At 42.7% G+C, this 21,082-nt stretch overlaps 1 protein-coding gene across 1 annotated transcript in view; it reads left to right on the top strand.

Annotated features, from left to right (window-relative positions):
• Positions 1–21,082, top strand: part of PCYT1B (phosphate cytidylyltransferase 1B, choline) — a 31,028-nt gene that overhangs the window by 5,920 nt on the left and 4,026 nt on the right. Inside the window, exons 2-7 of the mRNA XM_086468532.1 lie at positions 7,453–7,552; positions 8,973–9,089; positions 12,344–12,495; positions 13,442–13,520; positions 16,744–16,886; positions 19,083–19,271. Of these exons, the coding sequence (XP_086324658.1) occupies positions 7,453–7,552; positions 8,973–9,089; positions 12,344–12,495; positions 13,442–13,520; positions 16,744–16,886; positions 19,083–19,271 (780 nt within the window). The remainder of the gene's footprint in view (positions 1–7,452; positions 7,553–8,972; positions 9,090–12,343; positions 12,496–13,441; positions 13,521–16,743; positions 16,887–19,082; positions 19,272–21,082) is intronic.

Genomic DNA, 21,082 nt, shown 5'->3' with positions numbered 1-21,082 from the left:
GTGGAAAACCATTGTAAATAGATTCTCTCTGCTCCCTCCTCAAAAACACAAACAACATTATAACGTAACATGTGTGTGAAATGTAAAAAGAAACCCAACGCATACATGGATGCAGAGCAGAAGAAATACAGAATTGGGAGCCGAATACTAACCACATGGGCAAGAAGTACGTGTAGCGTGTAACCACGCATCCGGGCTCGTGCACAGACACTCAATGCAGCCAGAACTGTCTATCCCAGTATGTGCTTATACCTTTGTTCCCACGTAATCTGCTTTCCTTTCCTACACACACGTAGACAGATGGCATAAGGTGAAAAGCTCTTGTGAAAGGCACTGGATGAATCAGGGATCTGGTAGAGAAGTGCAGTGCACTCCCTATGGGAAAATAGTTCTTCCCAGGGTACTTCTGCCTGCCAGCTGGGGAACTGCAGAGAGTATGTGCCTCCTGTGCAGGAGGAAAGATGGTGGGTTTTTTTGCTTTGGCATAGCTCTATTTTGGGTAACGTTTTATACAAAATGCTGTCCTACATCTGACGTGAAACAATCGACGTTAAGTATCTTTATGTAGAAGCACAAGTAGAGATTGAATACTGGGCCAAATTCACCCAATAGCTTAGCTAAGTCAGCTCCTTTTAGCCATACAGACGTGTACAGTAATGTACAAGTAAAAGGAAATGGGTATTAGAAATCCAAAACACATGAACTGACATTATCTCCAGTTTCTGAACTGATCAATAAAACACAAATGGCATCAAGCAGTGGTTACACATTTTTGGCGTGTTGACCCTGGCCAGCCCTCAGCATTACTGTGGGCCAGCAAGCATCTGCCGTTCAGCTTTGAACTGCAAATGCACTATGGCCAGTTTGGTTCTGCACTCCCATTGCAACGTCCTCGTTTCGCGATGGTGTCTGCAGGCTGCCGGTTGGTAACCGGTACCCTGTGGAAGGAGCCGTGTACTTCTCTGTCCTGAAGCACTGCATCTCCCTCCTCGGTGCTGGGTCATCTGACAGCTTGGCTGAGTCTCTAGCCATCAGGACAGGAGGACATCTGGGCTCACAGGCTGCACACCGCCTTAGCTGCAGTTTGTTCTTTCAGTGAGTCCTACCTGGGTGACTTGTGTGTAGTGCTCCTTCCAGCTCTGCCAGGGGAGCGGGCTCAGGTGGGTAAGCTCCCGAGGGTCACATTTCTTTTCCAGCTGGCGTTCATGGGGATTGAGGTGCTTCATCAGCAGTTCTTTTGCTTGAGCCCTGCTTGACACGGGGCCCGTCCTACCTCTAGGATGGATTTTGTTTTCTAAATAACTTGTTCCAGTTCAGTCAAAAGTCACGGCTGTCATGCGGGAATCTTGTCACGGAATTCTTTGGCCTTTTGCAAATATTAGACTAGATTACATAATAGTTGTTACAGTTTCATAATCTGTGAATCTGTACATATATAAATCACTGTGCTTCTTTAGTTGTTATAGTTTCATAATCTGTGAATCTGTACATATATAAATCACTGCGCTTCTTGAGAAAGCAGTGGAAGCTGCTTTTCTTCTGTTATATCTTCAATTTGTAATTGAATCTTGCACTTAATTGTCACTTACTTAATACTAATGACAAGCAAATTATATTTGATTGAAGATAAAGCCCAGAAAAAGCATCTGAGAATAAGGCAGTTTGAAATGCTTGCAAACAGATTATTATTTTTTTAAAGTTACTGTTCTTATTAGGTTAGTTTGCCCTATTTTTAGTTTACATCCACCTCCCTGAGTCAGCAGAACTGTGGGAGAAAAGGCTGGATTTTCTTTTGATACTGTCATGTTAAGAGTAAGGATGTGAAGTTTGCCTGTCAGTCCTCTTGGGGACTTTCACTGAGGCGATTTCGCAAAGCCCCATATTAGAGTCAACGTTTGCCTGTCAGAGCCCTCCCAAGGACTTTCACTGAAATAGGTTTGCGAAGCTGCAAATGCAGGTAATTTATTAAGGCAACAGATACAACAAGTACGGAATTGCCGTTGATAAATACACTTACTGCAAAAGCACTAATATACTATAATGCTGCCCAAGTTTTCCCGGGTATTCTTTGCTAGGAGCGAAGGTGCAATTCTTACCAAGAGGGCATCCCTATCTTGGGTGGAGGAAGAGAAGCACAGCCTGTTGACTGTCTCTTCTAGATCTTCAGTCCCTTTCTCCCAGTTTTTACCCCTTATTATCCTTTTTCTAGTCTCTTGTAATTCTTTGTTTCCCCTCCCACAGGTTACATGTAGCATGATTTAGGCAGATAGTTGAGTGACATAGTCATGTATGTATAGCATGATCTCTATAATTCTCATTAACATAAGCATGTTAACTGTAACATTAATTTTCTAGATAATTAAGCAAAGGTTTTACTCCAGGGCATCGTAGCCTTCAAAGTTTTGTGCCAAAAGTGTTTTTCTGCTTGGTTCCTCACTCTTTAGCCAAAACAGAGCCGTCTTGCTGCCGCAAGGCTCTCTCTTTCAGCTGGTATCTCCCCTCACAAGGTTTGTGGAAAGGAGAAGCGGATACCAGCATTCTTAGCCTTTTGCTGTGTTTTGCCAGATGAGCAAGTTGCTCAGCTCTCGTCCTTGCTCTATCCAGGGCATGATAAACACGTTGCTTTACTTTGCTTAAGTCAAACCTTACAACCCCAGCATTTCTCCACAGATACATGCATTAATATTGAAACTGTGAAAAGTTTACCTGGAGGCACCCACAAGTAACATTCAGTTACAACTTAATTGCTCATAAATGTACTTGTTTGGGTCAATGTTACTAAAGGTAATACATGAGACAACATGATTTTAATTTTTCAGTGTTGACTCCCTGAACCTCTAAGAGAAGAACCTTGGTAGTCCTTAACATGGTCTTTCCACTTGCAAAGGGTACTCATATTTCAGAAACTCAGCATGTATTTTTAGTTCCTTCCCAGAGTTTTGGTAGTGTTCTTCTCTTAAATGTTCCTTAAACTGATGACAGTGTTTCCTGCTCTGTAATTGTTGTTTGCCAACATCAGGAGCAGGTTCCCAAAATAATCTTTCCTCATATGAGTAGATCTTACCCACATGATTTGTTCCAGTGAAATCAGTTATGTGTTTTAAATACTGCCTCTGAGATAAAAGGGGATTACAGCATCAGACCTCCCACAGAATTTGCCTGCTAGCTTAATTGTTTTATAAGCACAGGCCCAGCCTGCTCTACCAAGTTTTGCCTGTGTAGCTGTACTGGTTCAATATCTGAAGTTTTCTTGGACCTTTGTTGATGACAGTATCTTAGATGACCATACAACTATTCTTTCTACCAAGAGGACAATGCTTTTGTCTATGTCATGTAGAAGGGACATAGTGTAGCTGCATGAACAAAAAAAAAAAAAAAAAAAGAAAAAGAAAAGAAAAGTAAAGGGTTGCTCCTTCCATTAGCACCTGTTGCATGCAATTACCCTGCAGGCAGAGTTGCAATGGCAGATGCGCTATGGTGTAGATGGGCCTATATTTGCCCATTTAAAAAAATATTCCTGTCTTCCTTGCTGCTGTGTAAAAAACCCAACTAATTAATTCCTATTACAGGTTGTAAACAAAAGAGGAGGTGTGGAGGTGCTCGTGCTTTTGACCTATTATTTCAGTGGTATGACTCCCGTTCCTCTACAAATCACCGACCACTTTCCTTTTAATCCATTGTAAACATAAGCTATGAATGTTTATCTGCTGACTAGGAGCTAAGTTAAATGGCCACAGTACCTAAGAGACTACGAAAAATGACAATAAAAAGGCAGCATCAAGATACGCCTGAAAATAAGCTGCTTCTGGCTGTCACGTAGGATTTCTTCATAAAGTATCCTGGCCACAGAACCAGCTCAGGGCTGCCCGCCACACTGTGCTCTCCTCTTTGGGCTACTATCTCACTAGAGGTAATCAGGGGTTGCATGACTGGGTGGAAATGCAGCTGTGAGGCATTTGCTAGGAAGCCCCCTGTTACTTATCTTCCATCTTTTAATGTCCTGAAGTTTATTGAGCATCATTCAGTTATTTTGCAAATCTGTAAGACACTATTTAAACTTGTCATAGAATGAATGGCTTCTGATACGCAAGGGTTATTGGATATGATGTTTTCACATACGTTAATTTTTAGGGAGTGAATTTAATTATAACTGAGTGCAGTGTCTTCATTCCCAGGAAACAGGACTTGCATTGCAAGAGTTTAACATCATCTGAAGTAAGTATCACTAATGAGTCCTAATATTACAATGACTTCTCCATTTATGACGTGTAATAGGCTTTCTCTAGACACCACATATTAATAATACAGTAAGGATGTGGCATTTGAACTGCTTACATAATGAGAGTAAGGTCTCCCTGCTGACACCAGGTGTAAGGTGCTTATGTCATCGAAGATAACCACAAAGTATGAGCACCATGTAAGTAATTTTCTATTCCTATCTATTAAAGCCCTAGAAACTGGAAGAGTTATCAGTTCGAACACTGTATAAACCACCTTGTGGTTAACAGAGAAGGGCAACAAAAATAATCAAATTTGTGGACCAGCTTCCACACAAGGAACAAATAAATGAGGTAAAGCTCTTCAGCCTGGAAAACGTGACGGAGGGGAGAAGAGGCAGGCAGGGAATAGGTGACTTTGGATGAATTTACTGAAGCTTCTGGTACAAGAATATCAAATAATACAAGGAGGAGGCAGGTGCTGAACAAACAAAATGAGATAATTCATCATTGAACTCACGCTTAGGCTATAGAGCACCCTGCTACAGGATGATGCGGATTTCAGAAGCTTACCTTGGTCCAAAATACAAGGCTCATCTGACTTGCTTGACTAATCGGAAAATGTAAATGCCTAGAAAATAATGAAGGCACAGATGAAGGGAAAAATCTGTCAGAGGAAGACAGAAGTACATTTGCACGAAGTCTTTGTCTAACCACCCAATTATTGGCAGAACTATAGCAAATTTCTAAAATCTTAGTGGATTAATTGAAGTGAAAAAGCTGCTATATAAATGATTTGCTCTCTTCCAGTTCTAGTTGTTACTGACAAGAAACTGGAAAAAATACAAGTAATTATAAACAAATTGAAAGAGGTTTGATCAATTATTTCTGTTTTTTAATAATTTCTTGAGATATTTTATCTTATGCTCTTATGTAGAAACCAAGTGGTCTCATCTTATTTTACTGATGTTTTTGTTAAGCTCAGCAACATTTTTTCTAGGCCAGATAAAATAAAATAGTGTTTGAAACTCATTGGGAAGCTATTGCTGTATTTCCCTTGATCTGTCAGCACATGGTATTTATGCATTTCTCTAGGTGTTTGATAGAATGTGGCTGATTTTAATCTATTGTATTTAGTGTATTTTCTTATCCGGTGACTGAGAGGTCACAGAGTAATGGGAATATTGACAGGTCTGGTTCTAAGCACTTGGCCATAAATCGAGCTTTAATGATGAGCATTCACAAAAGCTGGAGCAATGGGAAGCTAGTAAAGGTTATTCTCCATTGAGCATAGACTGAAAGAAAAATCTTGGTGTTGCAAAGGCGTTTACATGGATGAAAAGCACCACTGTGTTTGCCTGGGGGGAAAAAAAGATATCTTCCTGCAAACCAGGCCTATTTTCTTCAAATAATCTCCAAGGAAACAGACTCTGCCAAGCTAGGATCTGATTACCAGTTGCAGGCCGCAGACCATAGCCATTATTGTTTTAACATTTCTGCCTTCCTCTTTATCCCAGTGGGAACCAGGCTGTATGGGCTGCCATGTAACTTGACCTTGCTTGGAGATAAAAAGACAGGTTAGCACACAGCGATTGCAAAGCCAGAAGCAAAAAGACAGTATTTAGAAAATAAAGGAAGGAGCTGGCACAGTATGATAATGTGTAGTGTTCTGCACTGTGCGGCGTGGGTGGCCCGATGAACCGTTCCTGTCCACGAAACCTAGACAGAAACTTGGACTTGGTCATAGTTTCTCCGTTTTTAACCTTGTCTGTGCAGAGATGCTGTGATTTTCATCACTAATCATGATGATTTCCTGCAACATTTGAGATGATGAAAAAAAGGAAAGAAAATGGAAGGAAAAAAAAAAAAAGAAATCTACATAAAATGTTAGTGCTTTTGGTAAACAAAATGAATACTAAATCAGCAGAATAAGCTGCATATGAATCTTTTAAGTCTTTCTTGCAGTTTTACTACTGTCCTCTGAGCTTTCCGTGCAACAAGCCAGTGAGCCCAGAGGTCAGCAGCAATTAGGCATGACGTGCCTTAAAGTGTCTCAGGGATGCTAAAGAAAAGAAATGCTTGGTGACTAAGCATTCAGCATCTAAAAGCTGAAAAAAAGCGTAAAGGGGAAGAGAAATTCTGTTACAATCAACCATGGGTGCTCAGACTGGTATGACAGGTGTACATCACACAAGGGGTCACTGTCAGAACCCAACCAAACCACAGCAGCAAGGGCACGAGGTCCCAGCTGAAGCACGGTGAAGCAAAGTAAGTGACAGATTTCCTTCAGCTCGTCTCAACCACCACCTCATCTCACAAAAACAAAGCAAACCAAAACTCAGCTATGATTTCGTAAAGATTTCAAGCCAAGAGCATATTTTTCCATATCAGACCATATGGCAGATAATAAATATCTGAGGTTCTGATCACTGATAACTTCCTACATAGGCACGGGTAGAAAATACAATTTCTGTAATCAAGTTTCCTGACAGATAATGACACGTCATTCTTCGCACATCCTCACTCTCTATCTTATATCTTCAGGTTATAAGCCCTTCAGAGCAAGTACTTTTGTGGTGCTCTGATCACAGAGCATTTTAGTACTACTACAGTATGTGTCAGAGCAGAAAAAGAAGTTGCAGCTCAGTTAGCTCTAGTTAGGTGGGACTTCTGGTTGCATTCTTGCCTTTATTTTGAATGGCTCCTTGAAATACACAAGATTCTGATTAAAAACACAACCAAACAACCTGTAGCTCCAGTTATCTGTACTGATGTCAGTGGATGGAACTGGTGCTTGTGAAGAGGTGGCTCGTTTGCAGCTTTCTAAACCCCAATTAGTTTTTCCAGCTATTATTTACAGGTAGCAGAATACATTTTGCATGTTGGGCCTTTGGAGTCATTGAGACCAAACCAAGGATTAAGCTGCTTGGGCCACCAAACCTGCCTTTGTTCTGCAAACAGAAAAGTTATGTACCCGCACCCATCTCAAAAATGCTTGAGCTTCTCAACAGAGACAAAGAATTAAGTTGCATGATGTGTCCAGAAATCTTTATTTTCCTCATCATTTTACCTTGTGTGAATTGTGTATGCTAAGCGGTGACCAAAAAGCAAAAAAAACCCAGAAAGCAGACCAGCATTAAGCCTGGTTACAGGATCCTGCCACCGTTAAATGGTTCTTTTTTAACTACTTGATGGAAAAAACAAATTTACTTTCTTTGGTCTTTTCTCCTTCCAGACTCTGACGGCACCTGCTCCATTTGCAGACGAAACAAGCTGTCAGTGCCAAGCCCCCCATGAGAAGCTAACCATTGCACAAGCCCGCCTGGGAACACCAGGTATGTGTAGAGAGCTACATCAGCAGGACCATGGGCGCTGCCAAAGCCCAGCCTCTCCCTTACAAACATCTTTCAATGCTCACTTGTGCCTTCCACGTGGAAGCTGAAAGGCCAGGCTGGTATCTGGTGTTATCAGGTAACGGGGAAGAAACCAGCAACTACAGGACCATTATCTGCTGCTAGAGAAACAACAAGAGAAAACATTTCAAGCTAGAGTTTAATGCTTTCATGGATGTCTCGTGTGGGTCGGAAGGAAGGCTTGCCAGCCCGCTCCAGCCAGCCTGAAAAGTGTGTTGTGTAGTGGCCCCCTCCTGGATTCTCTTCCTGTACTGCCTCTGTATGCTGGAAGACTCCTCTTTCACTAATGTGCTTGTTGGTCACATCAGAACTTAAGTGGTCTTAAAGGCCATTTGCCCTTTGCAAAGAAACCATGCCAAATTTCTTTACCTGGACATTTGTGACTGGGCTGGGGAAACGGGATGATTTCACATAAAGTTCCAAATACATACTTCAGCCCCGCTAAATTCCAAGAGATGATTTTTTAAAAGCCTTTGTTTACTTATTTTACTTATTTAAAATAAGCTTTAAAAGTACATACACTTCATAGGGGGTAAGCCACAGCTTTCCAGTCAGCTCTGCAAGGAACAATGTTCTCCCATGGATTGTTGGGTGTCCTGAGAGCAAACACATCTCTCTGAGACACTGAAGCACAGTTCTTGGAGGCTGGAGCTCTGTTGCTCTCATCTCCTCTGTCCTTTGCTCGGAGGTGGCACAGCTGTCAAGTGTGTCATTTGGTAAAGCAAGTCCTTTTTCTATCTGGAGGCTGCTGCTGAAGGTGTTGTAAAGCAAGGGTTATAAGGGTGATAGCAGGAGGATGGTGAGAAAAAAGAAATTACAGGCTCGTTAGAAAGAAGAGAAGAGCTTGGGGGAAGTATGAGAAAAGGGAAGTGAAAAGTTTATGTGGAAGAAGTAAGCAATACGTTTTTACAGTGTCAAGCTGTGGAAAAAAGAAAGTCACGGATAAGAAGGGAGGAAAAGGGAGATGGTAGGAAAAAATAAGGAAAAAAAAAAAAAAGAAAAAAATCCAGAAGGCAGAACTGACTAGAAAGGCAGAGAGAAAAGAACAAGACATATGGTAGAACTCTGAATGAGGCAGGAAGATGACATTTTTGCTAAATTAGAATATGGGGATGATGGATGATAATAAATAGGCTAAGTCTGAGAGAAAACAGCAGAGAATACGGAGAATAGCAAGTAGTGAGGAAGATAAAATACTGTGAGTTCACCCATGGTGCTTTTGAACATCAGAACTGGGGAATATCTCCACAGTTATCTGATCTGGGAACAAAAACCTCTCCAGTAGAATTAAATGCAACTTGTTTTGGGTCTGAAAATCACCGTTGTGTTTCTTTCTCCACAGTTGACAGACCTGTCAGAGTGTACGCAGATGGGATATTTGACCTCTTCCACTCTGGCCATGCTAGAGCTCTTATGCAAGCCAAAACTCTATTTCCAAATAGCTACTTATTAGTAGGAGGTAAGATCAGAGTTATTTATTGCGCTGGATTTTTGTTTCTGTGCTTCAGTATCAGAGTATTGCCGTGCTCGCACCCCCAGCTGTTTATACGCTATGACTTTGAATGCTGCTTTCACTCTGGGGGCTTTCTATAGGCGATTTGCCTTGAATTACGTCTCACAATTGCATCAATTAAAGTAAAAGTCAAATTCTGCCCTCAGCAGCACAGGCATAGTTCCCACTCTAGTTAAAGCAGGTGCCTGCATGATTCTGAGCTTAGAATAGCTCCATATGAATAATTTACCTTTTTCAGTTATTCACTCAAAATTGTTCAAAGATGGAGATGAGTGAATGAGATCAACCGCTCATTTATTTCTGGCTCCTCGGTCCCTCCACCAGCAAGGCACAGCCCACGGCCCCTGGCTGCCAGGTCAGTACTGTGTGTGCAGACCCAGCCTTCAATACCAGCAGGGAAGCTAAATCCGGCCCATTACCATTTGAGACCCAAATGTAGGTCATGATTTGAATGTAGTCTTCAGCTCACCCGGGCAGGTTACTTTATTATCAGGTTTTTTGCTATGAATATCTTCTCTTTTTTTGCTGCGTGGCTGGCTAACAGCTGTTCAGCAGTTGGTATGCGCCTGAGGAGTCACCGGAGAGTGTCTCCTTCCTGCCTAGATGGCTGTGCAAGCCTTACTCTTGTGAGGCTTCATAAACATCCATTTTGGTTCCAGTTTCCCTGCACATAAACATTTCACAGCAACCTTCAGCCGCTCAGATGCTTACAGCAGTGATGATAAAGTGAATGTGAATGCAACCTTCAAACACTTTGTAAGATATTTTATTTTGCATCTTTGTCCCAAATCAGTTGAAAGGGGTGAAAAAAAGACCCAACATAGAGGAAAAGCAAAATCTCCTTATAAACACACTTTTTGGTTTTACTCTGAAGTTTGGGAATTGTGGCAATTCCCGTGGAGCTTCCTGGGAGGGAAAGGAGCCATCTTTTTGTTATAAAGGAAACATTTAAGACTCTCTTGTTTTCCTGCTGAGCCAGATAGCTTACAGAAGAAGCAAGTGGAGGTGCAAGACTGTGAGGTTTAAAAAAATGCAAGTTATGTAGGTTTTGTTGTTGCTTTCAAAGGAGTGGGGGGGGGGGTTGTCCCAGATCAGGGAAGGAGCTCTGGGGCAAAAGCCTGGCTTCTTTGAAATTCATGGCATAGCTTCACTTTGTCCTTATTTTTGGAGTGAAGGACAAAGCAGCCAGCACTCATCAGCACCTTTTCCCTGCAAATCACTGTGTCTTTGCATGTTTGAAAAATGGGCACCTTTCCACGCCCACATACAATTTGTGCTGCAAAAGCACGGGTGTCGATTATCTTTGTGGGCACCATAACCAATCCCTTCTATTTCTCATTGTGAAGACAATTATTTGAAGCTAAGATTTTTTTTTTAAAGAGACATTTATACCTTCCCAACCAATCCCTTCTATTTCTCATTGTGAAGACAATTATTTGAAGCTAAGATTATTTTTTTTTTAAAGAAACATTTATACCTTCCCAAATCAGTCATTAGACCAGGTATGACAGAATCAAAAGGAACTATAGCGATATTGTGTCTGCACTGTACATGAACAAACAGTAATGAAACAACAAAATCAAACCTTACTAAAGAATTCAAGCAAAAATTACTATTTTCCAATCATTTTAGTACACCCTTTCTTCCAGGAGAGGGTAGCTTTAAGATGGCATAAAGGCTGTAAATAAATATAAATACAGTCTCAGAAGGGATCTTTCTGCTGAAAATGCTTTGATAGCCATTAAATTTCTTGTCAGCAGGCATCAAAAATGGCATAATAGGATAGAGTAGCATTTTGCTAGCTGAAATTCATATGTGTATTATTATCTGGCTTTGAATTTTGCACAAACTCTGGGGCTATCTAAGCCTTCCTACATTTTTCCTACTTTAAAGGTCCTTAACGACCATCACAGCAAGAACATCCATTTTAGATCTCAAAAAAAGACTGCATCTTTGCCAGTGCCTTGCCTGATAGGTTGATGTTTTCAAATTAGAAAGAAGCAGCAGCTGTAGGGCTGCTCTCACACTTCCCTGCAGCACTAATAATATTGCATTTATCAAGTGCATTTACTGTTTGTCCCAGTGCCACAGACAAGCAAGATCCAAAGGCACAGGTTTGACCTGTGGTGAAGGACAACCACTGTCAACTCAGCTATAAATGGGTATCACATTATTCCATGTGGGGTGTTGGATGACTGTTGTAGCTATAATATTGGACAGAGTTACAGTTGTGGGGACTTGTCACTAGGTTTTACACAATGTTGTGTAGGTAGAAAGACAGTACCTAAATTTATAGTCCTCTGGTAACATGGGTGTTGCTTCCCCTCATTTTAAAGGCAATGTGACACAGTATTGGTACATCCAGAGTTAAAGCAGCAGGATTTCTGGACCTTTAATTCTGCTCATTCCACTAGAGCATATGGCTTCTCACAGTCCTTTCCATGGGGCTTCCTTCTGCGATTTCCCATTTGAACATGGCACAAGCCTTATTTCTCTTTCTATGAAACCTGCTGAACTCAGAGACAGATTCCCATAAAATCTGCTGTGACTTGTTTTCCATCAGTGTTTATTTAGTGAGAAATTGTTCTGCTGTGATTTAGAGCTTTGTTGTCAAATTCATCATTTAGAGTGTTGTTTATGTAAGAACAAAAAGCAGGAACAGGAGGCCCAGAGAGGCTGAGGGGTCTCCGTCTTTGGCAACCCAGCTGGACATGGCCCTGAGCAACCTGCTGTAGTTGACCCTGCTGTGAGGAGGGCGGGTGGATTACGGGATGTCCAGTTGGTGCCTTCCTGCCTCAGTTGTTTTGTGATACATGAAGTTTGCGAGCGCTCTGTGATTGCCGACACTGCGCTTTTTGATTGTTTTTAAAGCATTGGCCATCACCCCTGAAATTTCACAGCCCATGAAATCCCAAACTGTCTTGGGATTGAGCTGACGTCAACATGTGCGTACCGTACCACCTGAGATGTCCTACAGTATCTCACTTGGGCTCTAGCTGCAGCTCCAGAAAGGGAGGGATCTGTCAGAAGTCTATGGTTGTACCTGCCAACCCTAAGCAGAACTCTTAGATGCCCTGGAGCACCCCAAAATTAGCTAAGCTAGTAACTAAGTGCTTAATGGAATTATCAAGAAATAATCAACTGCTGGTCATGCTAATTCTTCTGTGTGGAGCCATTTTGTTGATACTTCCATATTTTAGTTTGCAGTGATGATTTAACTCATAAATTCAAAGGCTTCACTGTGATGAATGAAACTGAGCGGTATGAAGCCCTCAGGCACTGTCGTTATGTGGATGAGGTCATCAGAGATGCACCCTGGACGCTGACACCCGAGTTCCTTGAAAAACATAAGGTACATTTCTCCCCTTATCCCTCCCTTCCCCTTTGTAGACTGACAGTTGAGAATAGACAGCAAGTCTGTGAAATTTTCTTAGCTGGAGCAAATTATTTAATTCAGTTAATTCCAGTCACTGAAATTAAGTACATGGCATTGCTTGCCTCCGTCTTTATCAGAAAATGTTATATTTGTCTTGCCTTTTTTTCTCAATGTGCTGAGATGATTTCTGTAGTGGGATTTTTCAATTCCAAAATAACACTGAAGAATTATTTACAAATTGACTTTCAGGAAAGGAGATCTTGAACCTGGAAAGTTACCACGTAGTGACTAAAGTCCTGTTAATGTCTTGCATTAAAGGCGTGTTTTTTAATGTTAACAGGTGCAACAATTGGCCAGAAATAAGTAAAAATGTCATGTGTCCTCTAAAAGGCGGGATAGAATTTTTTACATGCTATTGACTGTCTTGCAATATATATGAATCTTAACGAAAGCATAATTAAGTAGGATGTATTTTAGTGTCCGCGCAACTGAGTGACGAAAGGACAGCATGACAGTACTAGGTATACCTGTATGTACGCCCAGCCCTAAGGAAGCAGAGTCAATAATCCTGCCGCCACGGTTTTGAAAGCCAAGGCTTTGCCACTTGACTTAGCTCTTCCAGTAGCAATAAAAGCGGGAACGGGTGTCTCACGTTTTCTACAGGATACCACACAGAGCCAGCAAGAGTGATGTGTTAATGGCAGCGCTTCTGGAGACAAGCTTTCTGTTCTTTCATAATCGATCATACCACACAGCAGTTGTAGGCCTAAATCTAGTGCAATATTCTAGGTGATGACTTTAGGATGAGAATGTCAAAAGCAAGTCAGCTGAAGTCAAGAAAAGAGATGATCCTCCACAACGACCCCCACTGAACCAAAATTCAGTGATGGTGGCATGTGATTCTTCTTCTGTTCACTGGCAGATTGACTTTGTAGCCCACGATGACATCCCGTACTCCTCTGCTGGCTCAGATGATGTATACAAACACATAAAGGAAGCAGGTAAGGGCCACTTTACATTTTTAGCACCTTCCTTTTCAGCCTCAACTCAAATTCTTTTACTGCCTTTTGACCACAGTCAACTGCTGGAAGAGAAGCAGTAGAGATTATAACATATTCTCTTACACCCTAGCAATAGGTACTGCTGACTTCAGAAAGATGCACTTTGTAAAACCACAACAGATGTCCTTGGCTGAATTCCTGCCATAACCCCCAGGAAACCATTCAGATCTGTCATGAGAGAGTCCCATCTGGGTTTTTAGAACAATTTTAGGGTGCTCGACTAAGAGCTTTGAACAGATGAAAATGAGTTTAGTTCCCATAGCAGCCCAGCCAACTTCAGTCATTTGTTGATAACTGCAAACTGATGATTCCTTGACACAGCCCAGTCCTGAATACAGGCAAGCACAGGCAGCCTTCAGGAGTCATTAGGATCCACTTTCGATTTGCACCGAAGGTTCTTTTCACTAGACTGGCAGAGTGATTACTAGTACCAGAGTAATTCATTTGCCACAACTATTTAGCAGATGATTGGTTGATTACCGTGTTACACTGAACGTGAACATGCTGAAATCATCAGGAGTTTGTATCTCTTCAGTTCAAGGAAGCTGAATTAAGTCTGAGGAGATAACGTTAAGCCACTGTTCGCCAGCAGCAGCTATCTTAACACAGTGAACAGGGCGGGAGGAGGAACCGATCATACCTTTCTTCTCCTGCTCCCTGGAGGTGCTGCTTTGAACACTAGAGAATCCATCCTCTTCCTGGTCTGCGTAAACATGTATATTGGAGACTTAAAAAAATTCCAGAGGAAATCTGCCTGATGGTGACTTGTCATGCAAAGTGACCTTCTCAAGCTATACAATAACAGCAGTAGACCAGGTATTGACCTGGGCTGAAAGAATAAGCTTTTTATAGCAGCAGTTCTTAATCTTTTTCCTCTTGCAAACCTCACTGTGGTGTCAGACTCACAACCTTCCTTTGGGAACTGCTGTTCTACAGTTTCAGGGCCAGCACCAGCTTACTTCATTAGGCAGCGGAACAAAGGTACCTCTGGTAAGGACAGGTCACCGCGGGACATACAGCATGTGTGCTGGACAGGCAGCTATTTTGCTTTTCTTCTATAAGGTGCTGAGTGCACAGCGCAACATGACAGGAGCCCTTGGTGTCACTGCATTGTTACCAGACTGAGCTAGAGATTGCCCAAACCTGGCATGTCCTTCTCTGCTGTTGTTGGGCACGGGTGCAGTGTGTACGTGTCCTGACAAGAAATTCAAACTTTGCAGAATAGAGTATGGACTTACAGCTTGAGGGACTGGTGGTCTGTCCTGTGGCTATCACTGTGAGATGCTGGAGAAGTGACTGAATTTTTTTACATATAAACTGGGAATAATGTTGCCTTATTTGTGAAGAGTTTTGAGATCTAGTGCTGTAATAGTCCTAACGCTCCAGAACAGCATTATTACAACAGTGAATTTCCCCTTTCTCCTAGGGGATTTTGTTTTAAATAGAACAATGCTGTGGGTGCATTTGTGCATTTTCCTTAGTCCCAGTACTCCCATTTTCCCACATCAGGTTGTTGGGGAGCAGAGAAGCAGAGGGGAACTGTGGAGGTCCTTGCGTCGGTTCCCACAGGCTCCCATTTCCCCACTCCCTTCAGTAGGTGGGAGGGAGGGCGTATGGACAACGGTGAGCTGGGTAGCGATGCGCTGACTAAACCTCTGCACATCTGCGAACAATTGCTTTGGAAAACATGAATCAGTCCAACACATGAAGCATATGAAAGCAAAATCAGTGACTAAAGTTAATGTTCTCATACACGGGTTTGTGCATCTACTCGAAAACAATTCCACTTTTGGCTTAGCAAGGGTAGGGTTTGGATTTTATTCATATATTCTTGTAGCTTCTATCTATAAAGGCTTCTGGTTCAAAGTGGGTTTCACTGCTTCCAAAAATAGTTTCCTGAGTGACTGCTGCAAGCCCGAAAAGCACGATCAGGGAAACTTCTCTGCTCGTAATTAAAATAATCTATTTTTTAGCAGAGTATTAATTAGAGACCAGAACGAAAAAATATCACATAGCATTTAGTCACAAGAGGCTGCTAAGCTTCTTGATTCCTTCCCCAGATCTTTTTCTAACCCTGTGAAATTAGCTAGCAATCTCTGCCTACTTCAAGCGAACGTGCGAGGATTAATTTGCCAGTAGCTACAGCACCCTTTTAAGACAAAGCACAACGTTTTTGCAAAAGCATTTCTAGTCTTATCTCACAGCTCTCTCTCATCAGCAGCTTGATGTTGCAATTATGTGTAAGTGGTCGTGGCAATTTTTTGTAGCCCTAAATAACTACTAAACCAAGGTGTGCTAGCACTCTGCTATTAGTGCCTTTGTGACCTGCATTAACAGTTCAAGTGATCCTGTCTTGATGAGGAGCAATTAAAAAGCAATATATACCTCAGCTGCATGGTGGAAAATACAAGCAGTATTAATAAATGGCCAGTTTTCTCAGGCACTGATCTGTCGGAGCAGGAAGAGTGGTTTATGCAGCCACTGACGTGGTCGGGTGGACATGAAACAGGGGCTATGGAGATCAATACCCTCAGTCCCCATAGTACATCCATGTTTGTTCATATTACCATTACGCTTCACCTTCTTGTTACAAGCTACTGGCACCTCCAGGCTGCTTTCTAGTTACTACAATGCATCTTTTACCTGAAGGTGCTTCCTGGCCGAGGCCAGAGGCTGGTCTGTTTTACTCAGCAGAACAAACACCGTCAGATGGTGCAGCACAGGAATGGAAATACACAGGAGAGCAGCAAATGGCCTTTCAACAGCGAGAGCGGAAGCCAACCCCCCGGCCCCTGCGCCTTTTTATAACATTAAGTAAGGGCTACGCTTACGGAAAGAGCTGCTCAGTGAACTGCCACAACTGCGAGGTTTAGCCTTCCTGGCTCGGTAGCCCCTGCCAGTCTAATGACTTCCACATCACAGCTGACACTGTGAAGAGAGCAAGTTTTAGCCGTTCTGAAGACTTGAGGCAAAATGAACGGTATAGCAACCTAGTGCCTTCCCTAAGCTCACACAGGAACAACAGAAAAGAACCTGGAACAAGGCAGAATTGCAAGTGTCTTACCTTTGGTCAGGCATTTTCGTGTTCATCGTCAGCTACCTGCCACAGTGCCTGGTCCTGCCGTGCCTTCTCAGCGGGCTTTCTTTTCCCCACTTTGCTCAGGAATGTTCGTACCAACGCAGAGAACCGAAGGGATCTCCACATCGGATATCATCACAAGGATCGTCCGGGACTACGACGTGTACGCCCGGCGCAACCTCCAGCGAGGATACACCGCCAAAGAGCTGAATGTTAGTTTTATAAATGTAAGTAAGTACACCGATCTGCATTTGCTTCTGAAACACTGTCCTAAGACCTTGAACGTAGAGTAAAGGTTAAGAAAGGATATCTTCCTTCTGCTGCTTTTAAAATAGCTGGGAAGAACTTAATTTAAAAGAAACTGGTAAGCTGAGGGTAGTTTTAATTGCTCCTATTAATTAGCAGCTTTGTTTCCATCTTATGCTTTCACATTTGTAACAAAGCTGCTGCTCCCCTTTCCTCCTTGAGCTGTAGGTGACTTAATGACACGCTAGGAAGGAGCCCACACACTCCCCCCCATAGGCTTCTCAGCCACTCACCCAAGATGCAATTTCTTTCTTTATTCCCGTTGTGAGAAGGCAGCACACAGAGCAAAGATTTTGATACTCAAACTTTCTCTACAATGTGACACGATGAAAACAAAACCAAACCCCAAACCCAACCTCTGAGCAGTGAGATGACTGGAGAAAGCTAAAATGGTTTTTAAAAGGCAAGGAAGCGTGTTGGGAAGCTGGTGTGTAAATGATGCTGAACAGATCAGGAGCCACAATGGGGAGGGCAAGAGCGCCATTTGGAAAGACGGCTCGAATTATTCGTCTTCCACGTACAGAACTGCACCTTACCCTCCAGCGAGGCGTAAACACTTAACAGAAATGAAAGCTTACTTTCCTCCATTTCCTGTTTCAAGTCTTAAGGCCTACCATAAGGTAACCCACATAACTGAAATCTTCCTTGTGATTGGGCTGGCTCACAGCAGGACTTCCCACCTCCTTCCCTGGAGCTGGGAAACCCCCTTCTGAAGGACTGAATTGTGTCATTTCTTGAGGGTTTTGTTTACTTGTTTCTTATTTTGAAGTCTGGCAGATAAATCACAGGTCACAGGGCATAAATATTTATTTCACTGTGCTTTTTTTCAGTCTTCTACACCTCTAAAAAATCCTGCTTGTCAGTGCTCCACAGAAGGATCCCTATTGCAAATACCAGTTAAATTAAGGCATGCTGGATGCCTTGGGCATTCTCAAATTTATCCTTTAGCAGCTCTGAGGTTAAGATACTATTGCATAAGGTATGCTTCCCCCAGTCTCAGACACTGATGTATCCTGAAGTCCCTCCTGGCATTTGGTTATTTAGCTTATAGTAATTTAAAGGCAGAAATACTGATTTGCACCTGAGACTGTGTTTCAAAATTAAAACCAAAGGATTTCACCAAGGCAGAAGAGTGCTGGTTTCCTTGATAAAGGAAGAGTTGATCACCTATTAGGTGCACGGTGAGTTTGGTTTCTTTGGACCGTGAGGATTTTGTTTGGCCTCGTGGCTTGCAAAGACAGTTCGTCCAGTGATTCATGAGCTAGAATAAAACCCACCTCAGCACTAAACAGTATTTGTTTTAAAAGCAAATGCAAGTGCCCATTAAATGAAGTTCACAGGAAATTAAAGGCCGATAGTGACCTGTGCTTCTGCGAGGCCCATTACACCTTCAAGGGCACAGCCTTAGTTAGCTGGGTGTACTGTACGTGAGCAGAGCACAGAAGGGTTTCAAGACAAAAGCCCTTTAACCCTGAAGTATTTTAGAAGCCTGGCCTGATGAGATCTCCCTAACATTATCTTCTCTTTTTCTCTCTTTTTCTGTGTGACTTAGCAATTAGGAGTTTGCTCTTTTTTCTGTGAAGTTTGCTGGCCACGAGCCACCGGCCTACGCACATCTTTGTTGCAGCCAGAAGCTCCTGTATTAGCCAGGCTCGGAGGTGAAGAGAGAGTTTTCCTTCTGCTCTGCAGAAATCCAACCAAAGAGACATTTTGGTCCAAGTTAACATCCAGGCTGGCAAGTCAGCAGTGGGCTGCGTTTGCTAGGAAACCCAGGGAGATGTGCCCTTTGCTTACCATTAAGTGTGAGCTATTAATTTCTCACTTGTATCAGTAACAAGATTCATATAATTTTCAAAGTGCATTCAGTTTGAAAATGTGGAAAGATTCATGTAGTGCATTAAACACAGTAATCGCACAAGACAGCCTTCTCAATATGCACCTTCTGCACTTCGTTCCACAAATGTTGAATTTGCATTTATAAAAATAACGTGGGAATAGTTAACCAAGCCCATATGTATTAGGATGCATTAATGCAATTTTTTTCTTCTTCTCAGCTGTCAGTGGCTAATTATTTTCAAGTCCTTATATATCAATCTCTGTCCACACTTTTAAAACAGGAGAAGAAATACCGCTTTCAAAACCAGGTGGACAAAATGAAAGAAAAAGTCAAGAATGTGGAGGAAAAATCAAAAGAATTTGTTTACAAGGTGGAAGAGAAGAGCCATGACCTCATTCAGAAATGGGAAGAAAAGTCCAGAGAATTTATTGGCAACTTTTTAGAGCTGTTTGGACCCGACGGAGCCTGGGTAGGTATTTTGCCATCCCAGGAAGTCTGAGTGTTTTTTATTTCTCCTCTGTAACACAGATCGAGAGCAGATTCTTTTGCTGCAGTCTTTGTTTTGGAAGCCAGCACAGCAGGATAACACCAAACCTTCTTGCTGAATCCACTAACGCATGCCAATACTGCAGCGGGAGGATTTGCCGCTTCTGGCTGTTGCTTCTTTGGGATAATTTCCGTCCTTACTGAAGGTGCGATGCTGAGTATGATACTGCATTCGGTAGAGCTGCATAACAGCAACGCACGAGCAAACAGGCTGATACAGTCTGTCATTAGCGCTAAATGGGACCACACAGACATCAGTGAGGAATTACACACTGGAGGTGGTGAGGGAAACAGGACCATTGAAAAATTTTTTCAGTAGTTCTCTTCATGCTTCAGCAGTAGGAGATGACAATTTTAGAATTTTAAAAACTACTGATTTAAAGTTCCAAGAAATGATTTGACGTGTCGAGCAGCCAGGCTGATCTAACTGACTACAGGGAAGGCTCAGGTGGAACTGAAGCACTTTCAAAGCTCTCCTGGGTACATGCCTGCTCCACAGAGCCCATTTACCAAAGGTCCCCAGGTGCCTTGGAAAGGCAGTTGAGAGTCTGCAGCTGCCTTACCTGCTCAAACCAAAGTCATGCACTGAGCAAGTGGCGAGTTGGTGACACTTCAGAGCCTCAAATGAGTCCCAGCCCCCATCTTTCAGTCTGATAGTTTGTCAAACCTTGAGAAGCTTTGTTTTTCCTTGTACCACTTCCCTTTGCTACATTGAAAGCAGTAGCAAATCTTAATTTGAATGCAGAATTTATAATTTCTTTGATCAGACCTTCCTAGACCTTCCTGCTGGGAGTCAGTCCTTTTCCAACAAGCTGTGTTCTGGTGAAAGCCCAGGCCCCAGCCCAGCCCTCCGAGTACAGGCATCATCTCGGACATGCTGTCCTCGTTGCAAGCTCTGAGTGAAGTTTTTTGCTCGGTTCTAGGAAATGTGAGCAAGCACGGAGAAGAGCAGCAAGCAGTGCAGGGTGAGCTGAGGAGAGCAGAGTAAGAGCTAGACAAAATCCTGCAGAGCAGCAGGATGCTTCAGAGGTACGTTTTCAGAGTGTGTGCGCAGAGAGTCAGGCAGCTCCCTCCTCACTTGAAAGCAAACCCTTTGCCAGAGGCTTGTGCAAAGCTTTGACTGCTGGTGGATTACAGTTTGAGGCAAAACGTCAATAGAGCCTGATACTATTGGAGCATTTTTAAAGAGCCAAGACACACGTAATGTTCTCTCAGGTACCTCTTATCAGTTCGTACCTGAACAACTTCCCATCCCGAAAGGTACCTTCTGTTGAAAGGATCTCAGCGGTGTTTGTTTATAAACAAACACTCAGGCAGAGTCACAGACCCCGGTGAATTAAGTAGCCCACATCACAGCCATGTCACTACTCAGTGCCACCGAAGCACGGAGTACCTGCCCCTTACTGGAGTTCTCATCTTTTCTCTGCCCTGACTTGCCGTGTTGATTACCACTCAGTTGAGAAAAGCCTAAAATTAGGCTGTGAAGGCTTCAGAACAGAGGCTGCATCTTTATAGTCCCCTTACAGCTACGCCTGTCCCATGCAAAGGCAGGTGCTCTCTGAGTAATGCCAGTTCCAGCCACATAAACCACTACCTTATTTAGCAGTTTGTTCATTGACAGTATCAGTTTCCTTGGGGAGGGGAAGAGGATCACCCTCCTGATGAAAAGCCCAGGTTTACCTGCATTGACCACATCCACGTGAAGCTTCCTCTGCAAGTTACCCTCCATAAAGC

Source organism: Leptosomus discolor, chromosome 1 (genome assembly GCF_034619465.1).
Source record: "Leptosomus discolor isolate bLepDis1 chromosome 1, bLepDis1.hap2, whole genome shotgun sequence".
Taxonomy (NCBI): Eukaryota; Metazoa; Chordata; class Aves; order Leptosomiformes; family Leptosomidae; genus Leptosomus; species Leptosomus discolor.
Note: the sequence above shows the minus strand (reverse complement) of the source record. Positions and strands in the feature narration are given on the sequence as shown.